Source organism: Podarcis melisellensis (assembly GCF_964234715.1).
Source record: "Podarcis melisellensis genome assembly, chromosome: 11".
NCBI classification, from domain to species: domain Eukaryota; kingdom Metazoa; phylum Chordata; class Lepidosauria; order Squamata; family Lacertidae; genus Podarcis; species Podarcis melisellensis.
In genome coordinates, this window is record NC_138543.1 from 34,743,515 (window position 1) to 34,765,659 (window position 22,145).

A 22,145-nucleotide genomic window follows, 5' to 3' on the forward strand; every position below is an offset into this window, starting at 1 on the left:
ATGCTGCACCTCTGACACACACTTCAACAACCTATTAATACTGTTCAAGGCCAGATTAAGGTGGTTGGGAGCCATATATTAATATTCTTCTTCCTGTTCCTTTCACATTTTTGTGTGTTGCTGGGTGTGGGTAGGAAAGTTTTAGTCCAGAGACTTTACAATGACAGCAGAAAAAATTGCAGTTATGTTTTCTTACGTTGTGAACTGCTCAATAGTCTTTGGATGAACGGCAGCATACATATTTAATTCAATAGGACCTGTTACAGTCAAACTTGTTAGGATCTGCATATATATTTAAAAACAAATTCAACCGAAAACAAAATGAATATTGTTTACTACACAAACCTCATCATAACTATTTCTAAAATCATTAGGAGCAGAAGTAGCAGGTTGGCGTTTCATATTTGTTTCATATTTGTTTGACGTTTGTTGTTTGTTTGCTTGCTTAGGCATTGCTCCAAATACTATGTTAGCAAAAATGTGCAGTGATAAAAATAAACCGAATGGTCAATATAGAATCCCCCCAGAAAGAGAAGCTGTGATGAACTTCATCAAAGATTTAGCCATTAGAAAGGTGAGCTGATTTATTTATTATTCAGTGTTCCTTATTACTGCTGGTAGACTTGTTTACTGTCTTAAACCCTCTTTGCATCTAAATTTAACCATTTACTATTTTATACTTTAATGAAGTATGAACTCCCATATAAAACTGTGTGCATTTTGTTGTAAAATTGAATGCTTTCTGGGAGTAGGGAATGGATGCTCCCAAAATACACTGATAACATTTAATTTTTGTATCCTTTTCCGTTTGTTGTATTGGACTTGAGCAAGTGAAGGTTTAGGCCAAAGTCTGAGTGAACATACAAAACTTCTCAGTTTCTATGGGGCACGTGTGCCATCCATGGCTCCTTGTTAGATCTTTTTTGGCTGAGGACTTCCCACATCAGGAATATACTGCAGGTGCCTGTGTGGATCCTGCTGGGAAAATGTGACGGACACCCGTAGTGTTTTCTGTTACTATTTGGTGAACAATATAGTAAATGCCTTGGGAAACTCTTGGTCCTCATAACATCACTGGAGATGGAGAGCACAGTATACTGGGTCTGAAATTTAAGTAATAATTTACACTTGGACACTGAAATGCTATGCTGTAACATCATAGTGTGACTAATACTCTTATATCTTCCAAAGAGTAAGATTCCTCTTACTTGCTGTGATGTTGACCTGTGATTTTGAGGACCCTTTTTTAATTTAATAATTTGATCTGTATGTTATATTCTTTTCTCTATCGAGAGCATGAACCAAGAAAATCAGAGCTGTTAATATTTTCATTTTGTTGTTTCATGATGGTTCTGTTGTTTATGAACTTAGACTTTTCAAAAACTGCATTGAGTATTTTGCTAGGAAGTGCTATAAAAATCTGAGAAATATGAAATAAGACAAACATTTGGGGTAGCTCAAAACAACAAGAATCAGGTATGGCTAGTTATAATACCTTTTATGTGATCAGCCAAAAAGTTACAAAGTGATCAAGCTGTGAAATAACTTTGCATATAGGTGAAATTTATTAAATATGCTTTCTGCCAGCATGTAATGGCTTCTGGTTATTCTATCCCAATGTGCTATATTAAACTTTGATTTTGCTAATATAAAGATTACCACTTTTTCTTTGCCTTTGCTCTCTACCTTACAAAGGACTTTTGTGTTCCGATTAGTTTTATAGTAACTGCTGCCAAAGAGAGAGCTGCATTATTGTTGTTTTTTGCCCCAGTAGTTTTGATGTAACCTCAGATCCTTTTCTGCATTTGGCACATATGCAAAAATGTTAAAATGTGAGTGGGAGGTACTCGTGTTGTCATTCTTCATGATTTAGCTCCCTCTCCCAAGTCTCTAGAAGTTAAATCCCCAAAATTGGAAATAGATATTTTTAAGGGCACAGAAAGCATACACATGGAATACTAAAACATTATGCAGTGCAGTGCTTTTGCTAATGTATTAGGTTGGCACCAGAGAAATAAATGCCCATGTCTTTTTCTGCACCTCTTTCTGTTCCAGCCACCACCACCCTGTCCCAACACCCCTGAAAAGCTGTTTTCAGGGGCTGTAACACAAGTGGCCTGGGGGAATCACTGAAAAATGAGGTGAACAAATATTTAGTGAATGTGCTGCAAGGCTTTGGAGGACTGCTTGAGAGAAAGGACAGGAAAATCACCTGCTCTCCTCCTTCCAAATGTGTTTCTCTGTTTCCAACCCATTATGTTTTCCTAGTACAACTGTAACCAAAGTAACAATCATCCTCTTGTCTTCAGTGGAGGATAAAAATGTGCAGAGCAAATGAACACTGCAAGCATTTAAGAGCCTTCTGCAATGTGCTCATAGCAGAGGGATGCAGCTTGCAAAATAAACCTTGCATGTGGAATGCATCTGATTTCATCTGAAATGTTGGAGGGCAGTGGCGTAGCGTGGGGGGTGCAGGGGGGCCAGCTGCACCGGGCGCAACATCTGGGGGGGGCGCTCGCACTCGCAGCTCCCTGCCCCTACCTGGCTCACTCACTCTCCACGGGTTAGGGGGCGCAAATTACTTGCCTTGCCCCGGGTGCTGACAACCCACGCTACGCCACTGTTGGAGGGTATGCTAACAGGTTTGAGAGGGCTCTAGGCAGACTGAGTTGTGGACTCCCTCGTGCCTACCCCCTCCCCAACAGCAGTGGGCAAGACCCTTTTCCTTATTCTTTATATGGAAGTGTGCTGCAAAGCACAGGCTGAGCCTGCAGCCACCCATCATAATCTTCCCTATAACATCCCTGAAAAAAAGAAAAAGTGATGTCAGTGGGCTTTGGTGGGCCCTAGAATTTGCATGACCATGCTGAGATATATGTACAGTAGTACCTTGGTTCTCAAACTTAATCTGTTCCGGAAGTCCATTCCAAACCAAAGCGCTCTGAAAACAAGGCACACTTTCCCAAAGAAAGTAATGCAAAATGGATTAATACATTCCAGACTTTTAAAAACAACTTCTAAAACAGCAATTTAACATTAATTTTACAATCTAACATGACCATTGATCCATAAAATGAAAGCTATAATCAATGTACTGCACTATAAAATAAACAAGACAGTATTGTAGATGATAAAAATTAAAATTATTATTATTATTTACCTGCACTGATGATAGTCATTGTTTCGATGGGGGGCTTTTATCCATTTCCACAGTCACATAATCAATCAATCAATCAATCAATCAATCGCAGAACTGGGTTCCACACAGTCACAAAAACAAATTAACCGACAAAAACACAAAATAAATAGCAAAAACAAAAGCACCAAACTTAATCCATTCCGGAAGTCTGTTTGACTTCCGAAATGTTCGAAAACCAAGGTGCAGCTTCTGATTGGTACAGGAGCCCTGGAAACAACAGCCGACAGCCTCATCGGACGTTTGGCTTCTGAAAAACGTTCGAAAACCGGAACACTTCTGGGTTTTTGCCATTTGAGAACCATGGTGTTTGAGTACCAAGACGTTTGAGAACCAAGGTACCACTGTACTAGCATAGTTTACTAAAATCTGAAATTTGGGCTATTATCATTAAGCTCAACAGCATTGTGTGTATGTCTCCCCCAAGCTGTCTGTTCATTTGTTTTTGCTTAATGTTCAGTCTGAAGAAGCTGGCCCCAATAAAGGTACAGAGATCAAGGGCTTCTATAAAATATTCAGCTTCCAGAAAGCTGTAGCCCTGAACCTCTTTTTTCCCCTTTCAATTTAAGCACTGATATTAATATTGCTCTTGGAATTATGCTGGAGTTGGAACACAGTAGAATATATGTATTTTATAAAGCATAAAATTTCTTAACTATCTGAATGCACATGTTTTACAGTTCAGCTGAATCTTCTAGCTCAGGGGTCACCAATGCAGGATATTCGAAGGCCTTTTTAGGGTCTCTGAAGCAACCTGGGGTGTCTGTAAATTAAATTGCTTCTCTTTGTTTCAGTCTGTGGAGTGGCTTTATTGATTGTGGGAGGGAGGGAGGGAGTGGTGGCAGAAGAAACAATGGCCATTTGTGGAGCAGGCAGAGAGCTTTTTCTCCCTTAGAGTTTGGGAGCAGTAACAGGGATTGCTCTACAGTATTTGCTCAGTGATTTTTTGCCTGCTAGCCATATCAAGGTTGCAGTGTGCAGTTGCTTTAGCCCCACAGAGATTCCCTCTGCAAAGTCTTGGGGTGAGGAGAGAAGGAGCAATGAGCATCACCCTGTTTGCTCAAGGAATGTTATCTCACCAGCCAAGTGGAACAGGCAGTTGCTTATCCCTGCAGAGTGGCTTAAAATTTTTAATTTAAGTGGCGGGTAGGAGTGATAGAAATTGTCCTGTCCACTCAGTACATGGGCATTCTTCAATATGTGTGTGTGTGTGTGTGTGTGTGAGAGAGAGAGAGAGAGAGAGAGAGAGAAGGCAAGTATGTAAATAGCATGTGTGTATATCTGTAGTCTGTACATGTGTGAGACTAAGGAGGAAGTTTGTGATGTGTGCTCTGTGTGTGAGAGAGAAAGGGGATGAGGTCTGCATATACATGGGCGTAGCCAGGATTTATATGGGTTATATGGGGTGGGCAGGACACCCACCTGTCATCATCCTCTGTCTGGCTCTGTCTAGCAGATTCAGAATGAGATGTCTCAACAACAGTTTTTAAAAATTAATTTCTTTTAACCACAAGTGCTCAGAAAGATTTGTCAAAATCTTTCTACAATTTTATACTTTTAGTTAAGTATTTTTATTTATTTACTTGATTTTGGGGGGGGGAGCTGCACCCCCCCGGCTATACCCATGTTCATATATGTTCAGTCTGTATGTGTGTGGTGTCTCTGTGTCTCTGTGAGTGTAAGAGGGAGGGAGGGAGAGTGGTGTCTGCATGTATGTGTGAGAGACAGGCGGATGTATGTATTTGTGGTCTGTGTGTCAGTGTGAGAGGGAGTTAGTTTGGTGTGGCCACCTTGTATATCTTTTCTGGTACTTGGGAATGTTGTTAGCAGCAAAAACGTGTGTGTGTGTGTGAAATCCATATTGTGTAATCAGAACAAACTTACTGTGTGCAGGCGGTTGTTCGGGGGGGGGCATGAAGCAACAATGAGTGTGCTTGCTAGTTTTATGTTATGCCACACCCCATGGCAACCATGTTGTGACTGGTGCCTACACTATCTTCTTAAAATGCAAAATGTGCCAATGGATCCAAAAAGGTTGGTAGCCGGTCTTCTAATTGTTTGAATATTGGTGATTGTCCAAATGTCAATGCAGAAGAATGTAATAGGTTCGCCACCCATGGACAGAACTCAACAGGGCCATATACCGGTAATTATTCATTGTTATTTTTTTAATGTTACGTTTTAAGTTAATGAATTAAGCACATGTTGCCCTTTTCTAATTTATGTTAGGTGCTCCAAATCTCAGAACCTTGTCCACCTTTAATCACTGAAAATAACTATGACTGATGAATATTCTCACTTCCAGAGCAAATGTTTGTAAACTATGGTTTCATTGTTTTCCTGGAAGTTCATTGTTTTATTAGTGTGCATTAACTCTCTTCCAGGTGCCTGGCATAGGAAAAGTAACAGAAAAAATGCTTAAAGCTCTGAACATTGTGACTTGTTCAGAACTTTACCAGCAGAGGGCACTAATTTCTCTTCTCTTCTCTGAAACATCTTGGCGTAATTTCTTGGAAATCTCCCTTGGTTTGGGTTCCACCCATTTAGAAAGGTACTTTATGTGAATGGGTTGTGTTCATTTTAAATGCTTTCTAAATCTTTTGTTAGCTTGTAACATTGTTACATAAAAGGAACAAAGCCAATAATATGTTTCCTCTAACCGTTCCCACAGTATTCTTGAGCTTGAAGTCTTTCACAGCCCTGCTTAAGATCCTTAACTGTAAAATAGCAACATACATTTATATCTTTTTAAAATAGTGGGTTGTGTCCAATGGTGTCCATGCACAAGCAGAACAGATTTCCACTTGTTCAGTGGGACTCTCCCTCTCCTCCTCCCTGCTCCCCTGCAGCCACAAAATCTGCTCCAGAGGGTTGGGGGACCCTCTGGAGCAAGATTCAGCAAACTTTTTCAGCAGGGGGCCGGTCCACTGTCCCTCAGACCTTGTGGGGGGCCGGACTATATTTTGAAAAAAAATATGAATGAATTCCTATGCGCCACAAATAACCCAGAGATGCATTTTAAATAAAAGGGCACATTCTACTCATGTAAAAACACGCCGATTCCCGGACCATCTGCGGGCCGGATTTAGAAGACGATTGTACTGGAGTCCAGCCCCCGGGCCTTAGTTTGCCTACCCATGCTCTGGAGCAAATATTGGGTATGTGCAAGGGGCTGCAGAGTAGGGGAGAGGATGGTGATTTCTGCTTACACAGTGTTGAATTCTGCCCAGCATCTTTCAATGAACGAAACTTAGTTGGTGAGTCTTCGTATGTTTTCAATTTTATTGTGCTCTTCTAAGTGCATTTTCAAGAGCACTATGAAACTAACAACTTACCAAAACTGGTGAAACTTAAATTACAGATGTTTTTAATCCTGTTGGATCATATCCAGCTATAGTGATTAGAATTGGGGGGGGGAGGGTCGACGTGGGTTTCTGTATATTTGTATTTGTAATAATGGTGATAAATCATTATATATAAATGTTAAATAAACACACCTGGAGACTCACACTTCTTTTTTTCTTTTTAAAGGGATGGAGAAAGAAAAAGCATGAGCACTGAAAGGTATGTGCTCAGTTGGCTTTTAGAACCTTTGTATTGATTTCACTGTTTTGTTGTTTGCCATGCCAAGCTCCTTTTGGGAGGAAGAGCAGGATTAAAAACCCACTAGGGTATATAGAACTAACATGCTTACCACACAAAATGTGGAGCTTCTTCTGCTTGAGGAAAAATAATTTTCGGTTTATTTGGCGATAAAAATGTGATTCTAGCATAAACAAGTCTTTTTCAATTAGGGAATCTGAGAACTGTACTGAAAGCTATCTTCTTTTGAAGATTAGTAATGCCACATAAAATGCTCATTACTGTTCCAAGAAAACTTATTGGCCTTTTTTCCCTCTATTTTATTGAAACAGAACGAGCATTTGGTTTGCAGTTCTAATCTGGTAGAAAGAACAGTCTTCCAGAAGAATGCCTAGGTCTCCAATAGATAAATGCTCAATTATGTTAGAATCACATTTTAATAATAATAATAAAAACTCTCAGAAGTTTAGTTTTCCTTAAGCTGTTGAAGCATTTATAAAACATGCTTCATAAGGCCTTATGAGAATAATTGTGCAAAATCTCTAAGATTAAAAAAAAATACTGTATTTTTTGCACCATAACATTCACTTTTTTCCTCCTAAAAAGTAAGGGGAAATGTCTGTGCATGTTATGGAGGGAATGCCTACGGGTGGCATGCCTACGGATTTTCCTCCTCTAAAAACTATGTGCGTGTTATGGTCGGGTGCGTGTTATAGAGCGAAAAATACGGTAATCAAGAGAAAATTACCCTAATGGGTTGGATCCAGGCCAATGGAGTTGTACTTGGGTCCCACTGAAATCATTGTAAACTGTTAAGTCATTATTAACTTGATTCCCACTAATTTCAGAGGAGACTGAGAGCAACCTAGGGTTGTCTTCAGTGCTGCAGAAGCAATGTTCTGTTCACACAACAGCACGCCCCTTCCTCTCCTTTCCCTGCACAGTGCCAACATCTGCTCCAGGGGGACCTCCAACCCTTTGGAGCAGATTTTGTGGGTGCAGGGGAGAAAAAGTGGGGAAGTTCCACTGCAAAAAAACAGAAGTCTGTTGCATGAGCAGTATGGCAGTCCCAGATGCAACCCTTAGTCAGGATCCAACCCAACATCATTTCTGACACTCCATTCGTTCTTAAGCCTTTATTATTCAGTAGGTGTTTATATGTTTGTTTGTGCAAATTTCTGCAGCTTAGCTTAAACCTTAATATTTTTATTACATGGATCAGTAAAAAAAAGGCCAAGTTTCTCTATGCTATTTGAGGATAGACTATTACTAGTCATTGCTATGATTATGATTACTTTTCTTTTGGCACACAGGACATTTAATGAAATAAGTGCTGCAGAACAATACAGCTTATGTCAAGAACTTTGCAGTGACCTTGCTCAGGATTTGAAAAAGGAAGGACTTAAAGTGGGTAAATTTCTATAAAATGTCAGCACTCAGATCTTCTGCATCCCTTGTTACAGTATTTATATGGGATGTATTTTTGTTTTAGCTTTTTCTGGTAGTATGAATTATTTATGCAAGAATTTGTTTAGCCTAAAGTAATCTTGTGTCTCTTAAAATCAATTCACCAAGTAATTTTGCATAGAACAGATATTATAGTAAAAGCTGTTAATTAGCAGAAGAAGGAACAGTAATGGATTGCCTGTGGTTTTGCTCTGGCCAAGCATATAATGTTCAAACATTTGAAGGGTATACCATTATTCCTCCTCATCTAATTCATAATAGATGCCGCCCAAGGCAAACATTGTCGTTGAAGAGACTGGTATACTGTATGAACTTCAGTTACCCTGCCTAATCTTGACATTTATGGCACCACAAGGAGAAACATTCAGAGGCGTCTAGTAAAAGTGAATTATCGTAGTGGTACTATATGCTTAAAGGAATGAAAACCCTACTTCAGCCCACTAGGAATCGAGCCTACTTCTGTTTGTACAGCCCTTCCCTAGCTTCTATTCCTTGGTCATATTAGAATGTGGCAAATGGAGGGATGCAGATAGTTCTTTTTATTTCTATGATTGAACAAAATTAAGACAGTTGAATGATCAGTTGCTTGGCAGCCCCAAATAAGATGAAAAAGAACATGAAATGTCTGTGAAAAGTTAATTATATATAATTGTGAAAAGTTCACTGCAACGGCTTTGATAGCCCTATTGTTAAGCTAGATCTATAATTTCAGGGTATGTCCATTTCAGAAAGAAGTCCTAAAATCTTGTTGGTTTTAATAGGCTAGAACTGTAACTTTAAAGTTGAAGAATGTAAACTTTGAAGTAAAAACAAGAGCTACTACAGTAATGTCGGCAGTTTCTACTGAAGAAGAAATATTTGCTGTTGCTAAAGACTTGCTTCGGTCAGAAACGGAGGCTGTGGCCCCACAACCTTTGCGTCTGCGACTGATGGGTAAGTATCACTTTAATTTTATTACTGATGGTTAGAATTCTATATGCAACATGGGTATTGGATGGAAAAGGCTGTGCTGCACCTCTCTTCTTAATGTTGTTGTTGGAAAACATCAAGTACCAATATTGTAGTAAAATGAATTGTTAGAACGTTTTCTTAAAATATATAACATTGTATATTTTCTTAAACTATACATCTTCCTCCTTTCAAACAACATTGGCAACAGATTTACTTGGTTTTCTAAAAGGGAGAAGTGTGGTGCTACAATGGGTATGAATTGAATCGACCAATGTATGCAAGGGGATTTTTATGCAGAATTCGATTTCCCTGAACCTCAGCTTTCACTTAAAAAAATTAGAAAGTATACCATCATGTTTAAGGAGATGCCACTGAAAACCTTCAGGCAGTGTCAGAAAAAGGCTACAGAATTCAAGAGATGAGGAAATTGTATAGGTTCATGTCTATTGTTCATAGCCTTTGTTATAATACTTTTCTTCTTCCTTTTACCATGTAACTTGTTCTGCTGTCCCTTGCCAAAATTTCCCAATAACACATAAATGCAAACACTAGATTTCCAAATAAGGCATGCTAACTTACCAGACTATTAATTTTTGCTGCATAAGACTTTCCTAATTGTGGGCACCAGGAACACTTTGACTTTTAATCTTTCATTCATAAATATTGATTAATATTTAAAAATCAAAGATCCCAAGAGAACCTTCTTACTTGATAAGAAATGTTTCTTTGGCATCATATATGTTGAAGTGCAGCAATGTTTCAAAAACTCTAAAATCTATGATTTTGAATAGCATGTAGATTTTAGGCTTTCATGGTGAGGGTTATTAAAGTGATCTATTTGCAATAGTTTTTTTTCCAATTTATATAGCAGATCAAGGCTGTAATTCTGGTCCAAATTGCATATACAGTGGTACCTTGGTTTAAGAACAGCTTAGGTTATTAACAACTTGGATTAAGAACGCTGCAAACCTGGAAGTAGGTATTTTGGTTTGTGAACTTTGCCTTGGAAGCAGAACATGCTTCGCTTCCTGTTGAGTGTGCTCCATTTGTAAATTGAGTCCTCCGGTGCTATGGGAAAGCACGCCTTGGTTTAAGAATGCTTTGGTTTAAGAACGGACTTCCGGAACGGATTAAGTTTGTAAACCAAGGTACCACTGTACTTAAGTTCTATTCATTTTGATGAGATTTTAAACTGTTGCCATTAAACTATATGCTTCATATTTATCATATTCAGGTATACGGGTATCAGGTTTTCTAAATGAAGAAGAAAAGAAATATCAACAAAAGAGCATTGTTAATTTCCTAGAGCCTGGAAAACATATCAGTACTACCGGGCTCTTTCCTAGGAAATCGGAAGAGGAAATTTTTCCAAATGCTTCTGAGAAGGAGAGTTTTTTCAATAAAAAGCGAGCTACAAGACAGCAAACTAATCAAGCAGCTTCTTTAAACATGTCTCCAAACAAGCAGAACCTACAAGATATGAAGTTATCAGTGAAGTCAGTTGAACCAGCAGAGAATAATGGTGAACATCAGATCTTCATTTGTCCTGTTTGCTTTGAAGAACATCAAGATAGCACGTTAGAGGCATTTAACAGGCATATTGACAGGTGCCTCAGTGGAACTTTGGAAGAAGATATTACAGATAACAGCAAATCATGGGAGAATTCAAATGAGTTGTCTGTAAACATGAAAAAGAAAGAATGTCAGAAAGATAAAAGAAGTAAGCCACAGATTGAAGTACAGTCAGCAGATATAGTTGCTAATGCTACAAATAGAAGCACAGACATTTTTCCTAAGTTGCAAGATGATGAACACAGTAGGGAGAGTGGGTGTAGCCTTTCTAGTAACTTTGGATTTGATACATGTGCAAAACAGGATTTTTCCTCTAATGTCTTATCTGTGGAAAAAGAAGAACATTTTGAAGAACCCAGTTCTTTGGAAATTAAGTTGCCATGTTTTCTTGATGCTACTGAAAAAAAGGTTTTAGTTTGCCCAGTCTGCAATTTAGAACAAAAAACAACAGACCTTGCTCTGTTTAACAGGCATGTGGATGTTTGTTTGAACAAAGGAATTATCAAGCAGTTGACAGAAGAGTCAAAAAGCCTCGGTTAGTATTCTGTTTATCACTCATTTTTTGAACACATTAGTACCATAAATATGGTGCAGCAAACTAATTCACATAGGTGTTTGCAAAGGAGTTGGCCATGTCCTGTTTTATGAAGAAATGGGCTTATTTTTCTTCAGAAAAAAATAAAAGCTACTTCATGAACTCTGATGAACTTAGGATATATAAAGATATAAAATAAATTATGCCAGGTTATTGATTTGCCCATGTCCCCTGGAAGTTATATGATACATCAATCCTACCTTGGGTGAGGACCACCTAGAATGGGAACCTTGCTTCCCATTCATTATGAATAACCCTTAAGACTACCTAATATAGTAGTTCCCCTCCCCAAACCCCGGGTTCCCACTTATCATACAAACCTCCTGCAGAATCTATTATTGTTTTCAATTAAAACATTGTGAATGTTCCTCATTTTTCTTCAGGAATCTTGGACAGAGGACAGAATAGTACAAATTCCACAGTAGGGAAAAAACGGTAAGCTCTGTGTAAACATTTCTTAAAGTATTTAGAACAAGGGTGGGGACCCTTTTTGGTGCCACTGACCAAATCCTTATCAGGTTTGGCTTCACAGACCAAATTTAACAGGTGAGCTAAGATGTTCACTTGCCAATCGCATTACATCTCTATGGTGTCACATGCTTGACTGGTGGGTTGTCAAAAACTCTTGCACAACTTTGCAAGTCTCCCCACTCTCTCCCTTTAAACTCCTGAGCTCAGAGGTTTAAAGCAGGAGCATGGCGAGACTTTAATTAATTTAATGGTATGTGTTTTTCTTTCATTTCAGGTCTGGAACACTGGTTCCCCAGTCGACATCTAAAAAAGCCAAGTCAAATAATTCTAAGTGTACTATAGAAAGTTTTTTCAAATGAATACTATTTATTTTAAGGAAATTTTCATCACCGTTAAAGTACAATACTTTACATGTGAAGTACATTGCTCAGGATTATGCAGGCTTAAATTTGTGTAAAACTTTTTATAGAAACTTTTACACTATTCAGATCACTATTTTATTATCAACTATTTGTCTTACAATAAGACTTCATATTCTGACTTCTTTAAAAGTCATTTTCATAGCTCTTTGATAGAAAAGAAAAAATGAAGGATTGAGCTATACAAAAAGTTTATTGCAGGCAGTGATGAAGTTGTGGTATATTTAGCACCCTACATTCAAACACTTGAAGTATCAACTACACACACCAAAATCCTAACTCCTGTTAATTTAAACAGGAGATCTGCTCTCTCCCCGTAGGCAGTCAGTAATTCATGTACCATTTAGACTAGACTAAATTATCTTAATACTATCTCTCTAACTACTATGCCTCATTTGAATGAGAAGAAAAATATTTTTTTAACTTGTTTATGGTTATCAATATCCAAGAGCCCTTGGACAGACCTAAATTGTACTGATGGAACATTTTCTGTTCTGTGCCTTTGTAGAAACTGTTTTCAGCGCAATTGTCCAAAAGGCTCTGCCTTCCCGAATTAATGATTAAGAAGGCAATGCACTTAGTGAAGTCAACTAGACTAATTCAGTAAGACTAGAGCAGTGTAACAGATTCATTGTAATAAAAACAGGGTAGGAAGTTGTATAATCAAATAAATCCAGCCTGTGTGTCTAATTCTCCAATAACTGATCTCATAAAGATATGATAAATTATATTTAGCTCTTAAGTGAAGGAATTTTACCAATCAAATATTAAAGATTATGAAGAGAAATGTTAATTTCATTTGTTTACATTTTCCAAACATTATAAATGGTATATATGTTTGTGTTTATATAAATTATAAAATGTTTTAAAATAATTTTATACATAGTATATTCACAATGTAATATATCTTCCAAAATAAATCTAATATAGAATATATTTTCCAAAACAATTTGGTCAGACTTCTATCAAGTTTATCATAAAGTTGCTACTCTCGCTGTAACGCAAAATAAAGTGGCTTTGTAAAATGTATGTTCATTATTAGAACTACACTTTTAACTTCTCTAAAAAGACTGGTCTCAGCTTCTCCAGTTCTACACAGCCAACCTGTGCCTTAATCTTATTGGCTCAGTCCTGTGGAATAGATTTGGTCATTTTGATGCAAACTGTTGTGAAATTGCCATCCATTATTTGATAGTTGGAAAAAGCTCTGTCTTCCCCTTCCAAACAATCTGGGGGGGATATAGTTTACTGTCCCACCATAAAAATGGTGGGGAAATGGCGTTCTATTGCTTAATTACAGAGTCGGGATCAACACAGATTAATGCAAGACCTTTTTATATTGAGAGTGACATTCTCTTTAAGGCAAGCACACGATAGTAGCAGGCGGGGCCAAAGGCAAAGGTGGGTGGGGCAACAAATGTAAATTTTACCTTGGTACAGTAGCCTTGTTTATACACATGCACCTCTATTCTCCATCCAGGCAAACAAGAATCATCATAGAATCATATAATTGTAGAGCTGAAAGGGATCCTGAGGATCATCTAGTCCAACCCCCTGCAATGCAGGAATGTGCAGCTGTCCCATATGGGGATCGAACCTGCAACCTTGGCGTTGTTCTCACCATGCTCTAACTAACTGAGCTTCAGCGACATGTTACAAGGAGTTCAAGGATACAATTCCAGCCAGGAAAACACTCCAGGAGGGTGTGAAGTAAGGCCAGTGATAGATGTGGCTGGGGAGGTGTTGTGACCTGGGGACAATGTCAAGGAGTAGATAGAGAGGTCTGGAAGGTCACATTTGACCCTCAGGCCTAGGGTTCCTCACCCCAGCCCTAGTGCCTGGCTTGACAACTCAACTCAGGCCAGTGCTAGGATAACTTTTTTACTCTTGCACTGTCTTACATAGGGCTGATCATTTGAACCACATGACTCCACACAGAAGATAAATGAATGAATGAAGTTTTAATCCAAGATCTGATATTTCCCATATGGCAGGGGGTTCACAGTGGTGTACATGGTTCTCCAGTTCTCCAATGTATCCTCACAATAACCCTTTGAGGTAGGTCAGGCTGAGAGGCAGTGACTGTCCCAAGGTCACCCAGTGAGTTTCATGGTGGAGTGGGGATTCAAACCCTGGTCTCCCGGAGCCTAGTCCAACACTCCAACCACATTGGTTTGTAAAAAACACAACACAGAGTACAATAGAAAATTGCTCTTCATCACTTGCAGTGCAATCTGATGCATTTTTTACTTAGAACAGAAGTTAAGTTTCACTGTGTCCAACCCTGTGTGTTTCCTAGGAAGTGTGTTTAGGACTCTTCTCCTTGTCAAAAATACATATATACTCAAGAACACAGTTACAAAACACCTTGCTGGATTACTGGAGTGTATAAGTCCAACATGTGACCCCCTTTTTAGCAATGTAATGTCAGGAACTACAATGAACTTTTTCTGCAGATCTAGCTTGGTAAACAGGCCACCCTAATCTCTGCTGAGCAGTAGTGAGTTTGCAGGGGTTTTGGCACTTAAGCAGGGTTTGTGTTCCTTGGAAATGAGACAGGGTGGAGATTGTCGTGTATTTATGAAGTACAGTATAGTTTACACGTTTACAACCTGAGTTTTGATGGAAGGAGTGCAGAACATTACACCCCAAGAGTGCCTCTGATGACTTCTCTCATTGCTTCAGCAAGCTTGGCTCCAAAGCAGCAATCAGCCAGCTTCCCAAGTCTCTGCATGTAGTCTCCTCCAGTCAGAGCCTGTGGAGTTCTGGCCCCTCCCTCTTCCTCCTCCCAAAACCCTGCTTCAAAACCTGTTTTAAAAGGACACCTTTTTTTCTTTGTTGACATCACACCCCGTTAAACCTAGCAACCTCCCCACCTCAATTCTTTTGTTTTTGTCCACTTCTTGTGGGCAAAGTCAGCACCTCCATGGCCAATTGTTCTTACTTGGCTCTTTTTGTGTTCTTAATGCCATCACTATCAGTGATCTTCTGAACAGGAGAACTGGTCCAGCCTGTATTTTTCACTGCCCGGACAAATACTAGCTAAATTCTACCTTTTACTAAACTTAGAATGTGGAGTCTGCGCCCCGCCCCCACCCCCAATTCCTAACAATATTAAATATGCCCATTTCCCAATGCAAAACAAGCAGCGCGCCTTTGGTGGTCCTGAGCAAAAAAATAAATGTTTCTAATTACATCTCTCAGGACTCTTTGTCCGATCAGAACTGATTCCTCCTGCCTTTGGATTTCAGTGGATGTGCCTACCTCTCATTAGCATCTAGGTGTATGAATCTTGCCACTTTACAGTATTGGTTCAGTTGGCAACACTCGTGTCTCACTTCAAAGTCTGCCCGTTCTCCGACCCCGACAACTGGCTGCAGGCAGGCAATGTAAGGGCAGGAACAAACTTTCTACGAACCTGACCAGCTCTTAGTCACCCTCGTCACCTACTTCTCAGGTCCTCCTTTGTTTGCCAGCTCCTAGGACTGACGGTAGCCCGTATTTCTTATCTAGTTGACGGAGAAAAGCACACACAGCTGATGCTTGTGGACAAGGAGTCGCCCCTAGAAAGCGACACACAGCGCCATGGAGGAACACTGGAACCGCGCAGTGAAAGGCCTGACTGATTTTATGGGCTTTCTGAACCGGAGTCCCAAAGAAGAAAGCAGCAGCCCGAAGGCGACGGCGGCAGCGGAGGCGGCGAACGCGGGGACTTGTGAGTGCTGCTGTTGTGTAGCGGGTGGCTCAGGAGGTGCCCCGCCAGGGAAGGGCGAGGGCGCAGCTCGGCACCGCGCCGACAAGCCCCTGGCGTTATTATCATGACTGGAAGCCGAGCAGCCGGCCCCGCGAAGATGGCGGCCCTTCCCACCCCGCGGAAGGCGGGAAAAGGCAGACCAGAGGCGCAGACGGGCCCTTTGGTTCCTTGCGCTTTTCGCGGGCGTCGAGGCGCCCTTGGCTGAGAAAGCGCGCTTCTTTCTGTCAGCAGCAGCAGCTCGCGAGGGCTTGTTTTTAGACAAACAAAAACCGTAATTTCTACTAAGCGCCAGGAGAGGATTGGTTTTATGTTGGTAAATTCTCTCTCAGGGCCCCGTGTGTCTCTAAACAACTTAAAACAGGCAGCAGCAATTCCTGCATAGTGCGCTTTTACGCATCTAGGTGGTTGAACGACATAAATCAATTCCAGCTGGAGCGGGAAGGAATGGTAGCTCCTCCCTCCTCCCCATTTCAGAAATTCCCTTCTGTAGGGTATAAAAAGCAGGAGTCGAGTCCTGAAAAGTTTTTCAGTAACAGGGATCAGTCCTGGAACACCGGAAGAGCAGAGGAAAGGTCAGCATATTCTGGGATGCGTTCCCTCCACCACTTTCCCGCTGAAATTTGGTAATAATTCCGCTTTCATATACTGTAGTTCAAAGTGCTCCACTGACATTATTTCAGTAATATTTATAATAATCCTATAAGGCAGATAAATAGATATTGCAAGCAGCCAAAAAGTGGCTGACCATTTCTGATCCCCGCTGGTCACGCAGGAACAGAACTTTCACCAGATGGAGGCAGTTTGGCACAATCAGGCAGCCGTTACATCATTTTCTACTGATAACCTAATTGATCTTTTATTTGTTGTTGTTAGCCGCCCTGATCCTGGCTTCGGCTGGGAAGGGCAGGATATAAATAAAATTTATTATTATTATCTTTGGAAATTGCTAAATTATTTTAGCAAGGAGTTCCACAGCTCACTTTTCCTTAAGCCAAATACAGGCGGAGATGGTTATTTGGTTGTATATTTCCACACATGGCATTGTAGACATAAAAACATTTCCCATTTAATCCAGATTTCCTTTTTAACATGGTTCTGAATGCACCCTCTGAAGTCAGTGACCTGTGGGGCTTATTCCTAGTTGATAAGTAGGCATATTATTGTCCTGGAAGGCTTTTTTATTAAAAAAAAGTTTCCAGCCAGAACACTTTCCTTCAAACTGCTTTGATTCCCTCTTAATCAACCCCAGTCCTCCCTGATGTTTCCTATACCTCAATCAAATAATTTAAACAATTCAGAGCAATGCATTATTATTATTTTCTTACAAGGCTCCTTTAGGGCTGTATTCATTCATATCATAGAGCTGGGTGGAGACCTTATTAGGACCATTAGTCTTACATTCTGCTTGATGCAGGAAACCCAGGATGCAGGAAACACTGATGTGGAATTCAGCCATTCCTCCAAAACAAATACATCCTCATAAAGGTAAAGATAAAGGTAAAGATAAAGGTAAAGGTCCAGTTGTGGCCAACTCGGGGGTTGCATGCTCATCTCGCTCTATAGGCCGAGGGAGCTGGCATTTGTCCACAGACAGCTTCCGGGTCATGTGGCCAGCATGACTAAGCCACTTCTGGTGAACCAGAGCAAGGCACAGAAACACCGTTTACCTTCCCGCCGGAGCAGTACCTATTTATCTACTTGCACTTTGACATGCTTTCAAACTGCTAGGTGGGCAGGAGCTGGGACTGAGCAACGGGAGCTCACCCTGTCACGGGGATTCGAACTGCCGACCTGATCGGCAAGCTCTAGGCTCTGTGGTTTAGACGACAACCCAGGATGCAGGAAATACTGATGCGGCGTTCAGCCATTCCTCCAAAACAAATACATCCTTATAGTAGTAAGCAAATTATATTTTAAACTCACGGCTTTTGGAATATTGCTTCTTAGGAGCCCTTTTTCTGTCCAAGCCAGGGTACTTATTATTCATCTGCCTCTGCAGTAAACCTCAAATATAAACAATTCCCATAGAATATTTTAAATTACCTGTGCCTGCTTATTCTTTCCTCTGGCTTATTTCTGCGAATAGGAGACGGGGCTGAAAGCAGGGAATGTAGGCCAAAGTGCACTATCAAATTCATCATGAAAGGGAGAATGCTGAAGTACCAGTCTGTCTGGTCTATTTGCCTTTCGCCTCCTTGACCAGAATCAGGCAAACACCCCTTTTTTCTTTTCTTTCATGTGTGCAATATCAATAGAATATGAAGTGATCTCTTGCACTCTCTGCATTAATGAAACACGTCAAATAAATGCGATAAAGCAGAGCATTAAACTGAGGTCCTTGTAAAGCCACAACCATTGTTTTCTTAACAATTTGGTTCTGGTTGCTGTTAGTGAGGGTGGAAATGAATGTTTTTACAGGCTGGTAACAGAAGCACTGCTGTGCCAGTAGAACCCACCTCTGTGATTGTGGTCCAGCCTTAACTCTGTCTTGTTCTTTCTCTTATAGGAGCATTTTTTATAAAAATGTATGTGCTATTTTGTTTTTTGTACTGTGGTCAGATTTAACAGGTCCACTCAAATACCTGGCTTTTAAAACCTCTTTTCTTTTGAATCTCCTTTTCACTTATTTATTATAAACTATTTATTATATACTAAATAATTGTTATATATTTAATTTTCACTGCATGAAATATACACATATAACAGCGGTATATGGCATGAGCATTAGCATGTTGGGTTAGGATCACGGAGACCTGAGTTCAAGTCACCATTCCACCATTATGCTCACTAGATATCCTTGCATCAGTCACTCTTACTCACCTCACAGATTTATGATGAACATAATACGCTGTCTTATACCGTGTGAGACCATCAGTCCATCTAGCTTGGCATTGCCCACACTGACTGGCAGCACCCCAAGGTTTCAGGCAGGGATTTCTCAATGCTGCTCCTGGAGAAGATGGGGATTGAACCCAGGAACTTTTGTGTTCAAACCAAATATTTTTCCACTGAGCTATGGCCCTTCCCATTATAAAATGGGAAGAAGGAAAGAAGGACCACTGTCTACCACTCTGTGGAAAGGTGGGATAAAAATGTAGCACATAAATTTAACTTTGTGATCATTTCTTTTAATATTTCAGATGTCCCGTGCTTTTTGTTTTGCAGTGCTACCAGACGAAGAAGAATTTCAGCATGCTGCTAAAACTAATAATCTGGACACGATGGAAAGACTGTTTAAGAAAAGAATTAATATTAATGCTGTAAATAATGTAAGTATAATACACATTACCATCTGAACAGGGAACCCCTGCAACGCCATCATTTCCAAAGCCTAAAATTACCTAACTGCAACACACTGCCCTTAAAGGGAATGTTTCAAATATGTGTTTTGGGATCACAAGCAGGAGAGTGCTATTGTCTGGTGGTTGGACGCTGTGGAAACAGAAAGTTGGACTAGATCAGCTTTTGCTTTGATCCAGTAAGGATATTCTTATTTCCTTAAACAACTTTTATTTCAAGACCTGCAAAAGTGCATTGCCATATTGACTACTAAGAATTCAGGCCGTACTCAAATTCATGTCAAATTCCATGGACCTTATTGATCAAAGCATTCTGCTTACTCTATAAAAGTGATCCTGCCCAGTATATGCCACTTGGATATTCCTAAATTTAAACGAGACATTAAATTTTATTCTTGTCCAATTCACATGAGGGCTTATTGGATTTCTGACATCTAGATAAACTAATTTAGACTCTGATTATGCAAAATGGCAGCCATGAAGTCCTGAGCCACCCCATAGCCAGTCGCTTTGGCATGGATGCATGGGCGTAGCCAGGGGGGGGAGCTGCCCCCCCAGATCAAGTTAAACAATAGAAACAACTAACTGACCAATCTCGTCGGTTCTGCCACCCCAACAAAAGTTCTGCCCCCATGCATGGATGTTGCAAAAGTTCTGGCTATGCCCATGCATGGATGTTGAGGTCCTCCAGACCCAGCAGTCTGGGAGTCCTCAGCACCACCTCTGAGACCAGATCTGTCAACTCAGGCTGGGAAACCTCTGAGCAGTGAGGCAGGTGGTAAACCAGCAGAATCCCTAATCTGTCCTGATTCCCCAATGCCAGAAACACACAAAATTTTCTTCATTCTAGTGTTAAAAGTGGGGGTTAATCTTTATGATCTTGATTATCCTCAGTTTCGGGAGGGGGGGGAACCCCCTAAGGGTGGGATCATAAATTAACTAAGAGTAGAGAGGTAAAAAAAAACAGCATAGGACACCTGCACCTTTAATACTCATGTACAACATGGAATTTGAGCAAGAATTTGAGCATCATCCACAATGGTCTATTCCTATTTGTTTCTAATTTCTTTTTGCTTTTAACTTGTTTTTAACTTCTTCTGATTTTATTCTTCAGATTTGGATTTTTTTAGATTGTTGTAAGCTGCTGTGATGTTGTTGTATGATACAGCGGAATAAAAATATTGAAAAGAAAGAGAGGAAGAGGAGGAGTTTGTTGCCCAAGCTGCACCAGCTGAAATTCCCTCTTCCATACAACTGTTAAAGGCGCTGGGTTATAAGAGCAGCTTGGGCTAAGAACGATGTCATAAACACACAATGCAATGTCAACACTTACACGGAAATGGTAGCACAGCACTTAAGAAGGTTTGCTGGTACCTCTATTTTTATCTGGGCATCTGGCAGTGGAGCCTGTGAAAACAATGTTATTTGCATATATTAATTAGCGTCCTTATGAACAAATATTTCACTTTTCCACAGACTGTTATCTACAAATATTTACCTGCTTGGCAGAGCCCATTGAGTTTATTGTACTTACTCTTTATATTTAAAGGTACAGTGGTACCTCGGGTTACAGACGCATCAGGTTACAGACTCCGCTAACCCATAAATAGTACCTCGGGTTAAGAACTTTGCTTCAGGATGAGAACAGAAATCGCATGGCGGTGGCAATGGGAGGCCCCATTAGCTAAAGTGGTACCTCAGGTTAAGAACAGTTTCAGGTTAAGAACAGACCTCCAGAACTAATTAAGTTCTTAACCCGAGGTAGCGCTGTATCATCTTTCACATATATTTGTTGACCAGTAGTAAAAGGAATTTTGAAATTTGGGATTGTCTAGATGCTGAACATTTTGCTTTTATTACTGACCAGAAGATTTAAAGCTCTTCAGTGTTATTCTGTCACTTTTATTTTCTGATTTTAGCTGAAGCGCACAGCACTCCATTTTGCTGTTGCAGGAAATCATGTATCTGCAGTAGACTTTCTTCTCCATCACAAAGCCAGAGTTGATGTAGCAGATAAGGTATGCAAAGAAAAGAAGTTCTTTTTTATTGTTGACACAGACAAATAGGAATATTTTGTAGGAACGCTGGCATTGATAGATTGCCCTTTTTTGCTCACAGTATTTGAAGGGGGAAAGAGACATTTTTAAAAATAGAAACATATTGAAATGTTAATATCTTCCTCAGAAACATCTTCCTTAAAAATGAGAAATAAAAATAATTATTTAACTTTTTTGTTTCAGGTGTTCTGCATATATTTGCTAGTTTAAACACACTCAAGCAAGAAAAAAAAGCACAAAATATCAAAGGTTGCTTTATATCAGGCAAAATCAAGAGCTGTCTCAGTTTTAAATGGAAAACCTAGATGTGCAGTGAAATTACCGTACTAGTTTTTTTCAAATTGTCCCACTTACATTTACATTTTGAAAGATGCTTTGCAAATGATGTCAAATAACATGGGAGTTAGGTCTATGCGTACTAAGATTTTTTAATTTTTTTGAGAGAGAGAGAGGACAAAATGGATTTGACTTTTAACCTATAATGTCTTTAGAAGTAGCTATTTTTTAACAGTAGTATCAGGAGAATTAGAAAAAAATGCACTCATTGCTACATCATTGCTATTAGATACTTTTCTGTGGTTGAATTAAGTAAGCAGACTATTGTTGGGATCAGTGAGTGCTTTTTAAGGGTAGCTCTACAAATAATATATGAACTTAAAAAATGGTTTGTGCAATAAAAATTGTTAAGTATTTGATTCAAATGTCACCTCACACATGAACTCCCTACATGGAGAGGCCTCCATCTCTTAGCCTCAGTTTCCTATGCCAAACAATGCTGACCT

At 39.8% G+C, this 22,145-nt stretch overlaps 2 protein-coding genes across 4 annotated transcripts in view; both read left to right on the top strand.

Moving 5' to 3' along the window:
* POLK (DNA polymerase kappa) overlaps positions 1 to 13,278 on the top strand; it is a 32,068-nt gene extending 18,790 nt beyond the window's left edge. For all 3 annotated transcript variants that reach the window (XM_081929361.1, XM_081929363.1, XM_081929362.1), the window contains exons 8-15: positions 450 to 574; positions 5,581 to 5,747; positions 6,728 to 6,760; positions 8,092 to 8,185; positions 9,007 to 9,178; positions 10,431 to 11,303; positions 11,747 to 11,798; positions 12,109 to 13,278. In XM_081929361.1, coding sequence (XP_081785487.1) covers positions 450 to 574; positions 5,581 to 5,747; positions 6,728 to 6,760; positions 8,092 to 8,185; positions 9,007 to 9,178; positions 10,431 to 11,303; positions 11,747 to 11,798; positions 12,109 to 12,193 — 1,601 coding nt within the window. In that variant the 3' untranslated portion in view covers positions 12,194 to 13,278. The remainder of the gene's footprint in view (positions 1 to 449; positions 575 to 5,580; positions 5,748 to 6,727; positions 6,761 to 8,091; positions 8,186 to 9,006; positions 9,179 to 10,430; positions 11,304 to 11,746; positions 11,799 to 12,108) is intronic.
* Positions 13,279 to 15,219: 1,941 nt separating this feature from the next.
* Positions 15,220 to 22,145, top strand: part of ANKDD1B (ankyrin repeat and death domain containing 1B) — a 30,625-nt gene continuing 23,699 nt past the window's right edge. Inside the window, exons 1-3 of the mRNA XM_081929408.1 lie at positions 15,220 to 15,968; positions 19,173 to 19,276; positions 21,226 to 21,324. Coding sequence (XP_081785534.1) covers positions 15,839 to 15,968; positions 19,173 to 19,276; positions 21,226 to 21,324 — 333 coding nt within the window. The 5' untranslated portion in view covers positions 15,220 to 15,838. The remainder of the gene's footprint in view (positions 15,969 to 19,172; positions 19,277 to 21,225; positions 21,325 to 22,145) is intronic.